This window comes from Tasmannia lanceolata, unplaced genomic scaffold (genome assembly GCF_043159265.1).
Source record: "Tasmannia lanceolata isolate RefF3 unplaced genomic scaffold, GAP_Taslan_0.1 ptg000015l, whole genome shotgun sequence".
NCBI lineage: Eukaryota > Viridiplantae > Streptophyta > Magnoliopsida > Canellales > Winteraceae > Tasmannia > Tasmannia lanceolata.
In genome coordinates, this window is record NW_027518692.1 from 8,450,178 (window position 1) to 8,456,373 (window position 6,196).

Here is a 6,196-nt window from a genome sequence, read left to right on the forward strand (position 1 = left end):
CTTGAAGATCGAGCAGAGATTTACTTCGGTGGCGTACCCTCAGACGAATGGGCAGACAGAAGTAACGAACAGAATCCTACTGCAGGGGATAAAGAAGAGGCTGGACGAAAAAGCTGGCCGGTGGGCAGATGAGCTTTATCATGTCTTGTGGGCGTATCGCACCACCCCGCGCATGCCAACGGGGGAGTCACCATTCAACTTGTCCTTCGGGATGGAGGCAGTAATACCCGTTGATGTGGGAGCCCCGTCTCCTAGAGTCACCAACTTCGATGAGAAACTCAATGGAGATGGCCTCCGTGCAAACCTGGACTTACTGGAAGAAGCCCGGGAAGAGTCTCGAATTAGGGTCGCCGCCTACAAGCAGAAGGTGTCTAACTATCATGATTTGAAGATACGCCCCAGAGAATTTCGAGCAGGGGATCTAGTCCTAAGAAAACCTGCTATCTCCCAACCAAAGAAGGTCGAAAAACTCTCCCCGATCTGGGAGGGGCCATATCGAGTAAAAGACGTGATTCCCCTGGGGAGTTATAAGCTGGAGACACTTGAGGAGCACCTATTACCCCACGCCTGAAATTCGAAGAACCTCCGCAAATACTATCAGTAGTAGGCTTCCCGGCGTGAAAGTGACTTTGTAAATATATACTGAATGTGAATGATAGAAGCTCTTTTGCAAATCTCTCCGCACTCCCTGGAAACCCAGTTCGCTAAAACTAGGGTACTCGCCGCCTGGAAACCCAGTTCGCTAAAACTAGGGTACTCGCTGCTTGGTTCGCCACGGCTCGTCTACACAAAGACCGGAAGCGCACTCCTGGTCCGGAACAAGCCTGGACGCAAAAACCAACATCACTTGGAAACCCCAGTTCGCTAAAACTAGGGTACTCGCCGCCTGGAAACCCAGTTCGCTAAAACTAGGGTACTCGCTGCTTGGTTCGGCACGGCTCGTCTCCGCAAAGACCGGGAGCGCACTCCTGGTCTGGAACAAGCCCGGACACAAAAACCAACATCACTTGGAAACCCTAGTTCGCTAAAACTAGGGTACTCGCCGCCTGGAAACCCAGTTCGCTAAAACTAGGGTACTCACTACTTGGTTCGCCACAGCTCGTCTCCGCAAAGACCGGGAGTGCACTCCTGGTCCGGAACAAGCCCGGACGCAAAAAACGAACATCACTTGGAAACCCAGTTCGCTAAAACTAGGGTACTCGCCGCCTGGAAACCCAGTTCGCTAAAACTAGGGTACTCGCTGCTTGGTTCGCCACGGCTCGTCTCCGCAAAGACCGGGAGCGCACTCCTGGTCCGGAACAAGTCCGTACTCAAAAACCAACATCACTTGGAAACCCAGTTCGCTAAAACTAGGGTACTCGCCGCCTGGAAACCCAGTTCGCTAAAACTAGGGTACTCGCTGCTTGGTTCGCCACGGCTCGTCTCCGCAAAGACCGGGAGCGCACTCCTGGTCCGGAACAAGCCCGGACGCAAAAAACCAACATCACTTGGAAACCCAGTTTGCTAAAACTAGGGTACTCGCCGCCTGGAAACCCAGTTCGCTAAAACTAAGGTACTCGCTGCTTGGTTCGCCACGGCTCGTCTCCGCAAAGACCGGGAGAGCACTCCTGGTCCGGAACAAGCCCGGACGCAAAAACCAACATCACTTGGAAACCCAGTTCGCTAAAACTAGGGTACTCGCCGCCTGAAAACCCAATTTGCTAAAACTAGGGTACTCGCCGCTTGGAAACCCAGTTCGCTAAAACTAGGGTACTCGCCGCCTGGAGACCCAGTTCACTAAAACTAGGGTACTCGAAACACTTGTCTAGAGTATTGTCGACACACAGTGCAGAATCAAACAGTATAGGCAGAGACAGACAAGTGGAGAATGAGTGGACAACAAAAAGTAAATTTCCATTCATGAAGTAGGGCCTCGAAGAGCCATTACAAAAATGAGGCCTCAAAAGGCAGTTACAAAAGTTGGGCCTCCAAAGGACCATTACAAAAAAATCAATCAAAAGAAAAGAGAGAAGGGGAGCTCAAGGCACCCCATGGCTGCCAGCCCGTGCTGGATCCGCCTCCGGGACCACGGGTGCAACGGTGGTGGCCGGCTCGTCATCGTCAGGCACCAGTGGGTCAGGGAGAACCAGTCCCGTCAAAGTCACGGCCGGGTTGTATTCCTTAACCTGCTCAAGGCAGTCAAAGAATCCAATCTTGTAGGACTCGCTTGACAAACTGAAGAGTTCGTCCTCCTTTTTCTGAACGGCCGCTATCTACCTCTCCCGGGCTCTCTCTCTCTGAGCGTTGAGGGCCTCCGCTGCATTCTCCTTCTGAGCGGCCAACTCTTCTTTGAGCCGCTTGTTCTCCTCAACCGTCTTGCCAATGGTCCTTTGAAGCTCTTATGCCTCCTTCATCAGCTGCCCGCTCTCCTCCTCGGACTTCGTTATTGCCTCAGAGAACTTCTTGCTCTTCTCCCGAAGATCGTTGTAGTACAATGAAATCTGCACGCGAGCAAGTGTCAACGAAGAAGCAAAGCAAAAGACAAGATAAGCAGACGCACGGGCCCTTTTACCTGGTAAAGGGAAGAGAGTATGGCCTCATGCGCTGCCGCTGGAGGTTCGTTGAGAACCTGGAGCTTGTCTTTGCTGAGGAGAACTTTGGTGAGGAGCTCCTTAGCAACCCGGCTCTCACCAAGGCTGGTGTCATTCTTCTGAACGGCCCAGTTGGGCCGAAAAATATTGTCTCCAGACCTTGCCGGAGGTGGACGGGGACGGGCTCCGGTGGAGGTTCCACCCTACTTTGAGGACCCCGCCCCCCAGCCATAGGCGCCGACCAGCTTCACCGTAGTCTTACTTTTGGAGGCGACGTCTTCTGGGTCGGAGCCGGACTCGATATCTCAGCGGCTTTTCTTTTCTGGCCCTGCTGGGCTCTCCCGAATGCCCCCCTGCCTCACTCTCTCTATCTTGGACTGCTGCTGCATCTCTGAAAGTCAACATAGACGAACAAAACCAGTCAGAAGCAAGAAAAAGAAGAAAAGGAGTTTTAAAACAAGACTAGCCACATACGTACCGGGGTCGCCGTACTAAGGCCAAGCCCTGAAAATCCGATGTAGGGGGGTCCCAAGTTATACTAGATTGGCAACACACTGAGGAGGGAGAATATGGTTGTTTTAAGAAATAGAATCTACCAATTTAAAACATTTAAACCGATTTTAAAGTTAAGAGATCAAGAATCAATATTCAAGCATACAAGTTAAATCTAATGGTGCAATGCAAATAAAAGAGCAAAGAGATAGAAAGAGTGCACCCGAGATTTAAAGTGGTTCGGTCCTCAAATCCGAGGCCTACTCCACTCCACCAACCAAACCCGTTGATGGCTTCACTATTTGATCTTCTTAACTTTGGCGAAGATCGAATGCCAATTACAATAGCTTTAACTTTGGTGGCTATCCTCACCCCAATAGCTTTAACCTCGGTGGCTATCCTCACCACGGAGAATGGGCTACGCTTCTCCGAATACTCGCCCGAATACAACACTCGAAGGTTGAAAGAAAGAAATGAAAAATCCCTCACAAGGGTTACAAAATGGATGTACAAATTTGAGCCTATGATCCAAATCCTAAAGATGGTGATGAGAGGCACAATTGAAGTTTGATTCACTCTTGGATATTCAAATGAAGTTTTAGAGTGTTATGATTGATCGGTTTGTATGTTTAGAACACCCATATTTATAGGAAAACCAAAATATGACCGTTCAATGGCATTGAGGTAATTCCAGCAAAATTCCAAACGGCTCTTTTTCAGACCGTTGGAGTGTTCTCGGAGTTCCGAGAATAATTCTCGGAGTTCCGAGAATTCTCGGAGTTCCGAGAAAAAATCTCGGAGTTCCGAGAAGCCACACAGAAGTTGGAAAAAGTCTACTGGACCATTTCTCGGAGTTCCGAGAATAATTCTCGGAGTTCCGAGAATTCTCGGAGTTCCGAGAAAAACTCTCGGAGTTCCGAGAAGCCTATGCAGAGCAGATTTTTAATTCTGTTTTGGGCTTCCAATTCTCAACCAAGATGGGATTGCTATGAGGGTTCCAAGGTGTTGGAACTCCACAAATACAATCACTTGTTTATTTAGGGTGTGTGAGATTAACTTAATTATGCCTCAAAAGCCTAATCTCGGTTTGGATCAAATACATTCAAAAAGACAAACATTGGTCTTCAATATGAATTTCTTCATGTCTTCAAGTCTTCATGACTTCTTGCTTGATGACTTTGGCCTTCCAATTGGTGGTCCAATGTGAGCTTCTTGGCCTTCAATCCAAGCATCCTTGATCTTACTTTATCATAATCTACAACTTAGACATTCAAACACATTAGTGATAAAAGATCACTTGTGTATTGGAATCATCAAAACAAGATGGGAATGCCAAGGTGAAAACCATTGGGCTTACAATCTCCCCCTTTTTGATGATGACAAGCACAAGAGATTTACAAATTAAGGCATATACTCTTTTCACATTTTTCTTACTCTAGAGACTTTACTCTAGATTCTTCTCCCCCTTTGTCATCAACAAAAAGAAGGGGTAAGAAAAACAAAGGGGTTTAAAATTTACAATTTTAAAGCTCCCCCTTTTTCAAAGAAAAATTCAATTTTAACTCCCCCTAGTTAAAATAATTTTACAATACAAGAGGGGTTATCAAAAAACCATACAAATGAAATATATTCAATTTTAAGTTCAAAAACCCCTAATCTACACAAGATGAATAACATCATATGGGGGTTTTGGGAACCCAAGATTTCTTGGTCCCACATCTAGCCCTACTCTTGGATGCACATTGGAATTGGTAATGACCATTCATTCCACAAAAATGGCATCTAACAAGAGGGTTAGATACACTAGTCCTATCATGATAAGCATGTTGTGGTCTAAGACTAGTTTTACTTATGTCAATAATTTTATTTCCATTTAGAAATCCATGTAAACATAATCTAAGTCTCTCATTTTCATTATGAAGATGGGATGTTTGAACTAAAAGCTCATTTCTTTCATCTTCATAAGAATTGGAGGAGCTTGCCATATTTTGAAATTTTAAAAGTTGGCAAGTTTTCTCATCCAAACTACCCTTAAGGGTATTAATCTCAAGTTTATGATTTTCAAGTGTAATTTGTTCTTGAGATTTGGAAGAAGATAAATCAATTTTCAAAAATTCAAGTTCTTTTTCTAACTTTAAAATGGATTTTTTAAGAACTTTGTTTTTGGAAATTTGGGTATGCAAGGTTTCACACAATTCATCATAAGGTATGCTATCACTTTTACTACTAGATGAAGAATATGAGGGGTTAGAGTTTACCTCAACTTCATTGGTGAATGTCATAAAGCAAAGATCATCCTTTTTATTTTCTTCCCCTTCACTTGAGCTTTTGCCCGATGTGCTTAACGCATCCCAACCGGCGGCAAGAGCCTTATGCTTCTTCCAATCCTTCTTACCCTTGTACTTAGAGGAAGTTGATTTTAGAAGTGGACAATCCGGTCTTTTGTGTCCAATCTTCTTGCAATTGAAGCATCTTAAGGCTCCATCAACATCACTTTCTTCTTTCTTCTTCTTATCTTTCTTATGCTTCTTTCTCCACAAGCTCTTGAATCTTCGTAAAGCTTCTTCTTCGTCACTATCCGCTTCACTTGATGAGTCTTCCTTGGAAGCCTTGAGTGCTAGGGATCTAAATTCCCTCTCCTTCTCCTTTGGCTTCTTTTCCTCTTGTCGGCTAGTAAGGAGCATCTCATGGGTGATGAGAGATCCTACAAGCTCCTCTATGGTTAGCGTCTTGAGATTTTTTGACTCTTGAATCGCGGTCACCTTTGGATCCCAATGGGGAGGAAGAGACCTAAGTAACTTACTCACAAGCTCATCATTAGGATAAGATTTACCAAGATTAGCTAGTTCGTTAGAAATAATAGAAAAACGAGTATACATTTCCGAAATACTCTCGTTTGGACTCATTCTAAACATTTCATACTTGCTCTTTAACAAGTTTATTTTGGAATCCTTGACTTGTGATGTTCCCTCATGGGTACTCGCAAGGGTATCCCAAATAGTCTTGGTGGAATCAAAAAGAGCAACTCTATTAAACTCCTCGGTAGCTAAGGCACAAAACAAGGAATTTATTGCTTTGTAGTTCAAATTAGCTTGCCTTTTCTCTACCACATTCCATTCTTCAAATGGTTTGAA

At 45.2% G+C, this 6,196-nt stretch overlaps 1 protein-coding gene across 1 annotated transcript; it reads left to right on the plus strand.

Annotated features, from left to right (window-relative positions):
• Positions 1-211: 211 nt before the first annotated feature.
• LOC143891691 (uncharacterized) lies at positions 212-571 on the plus strand. The gene has a single exon (XM_077396234.1). It carries the CDS (start codon positions 212-214, stop codon positions 569-571), a length of 360 nt encoding a protein of 119 aa, XP_077252349.1.
• Positions 572-6,196: the final 5,625 nt, after the last annotated feature.

Bases quoted from the DNA above. Each gene is read 5' to 3' on its own strand.
- LOC143891691 (XM_077396234.1), top strand. From the start codon at position 212: ATGGAGGCAGTAATACCCGTTGATGTGGGAGCCCCGTCTCCTAGAGTC.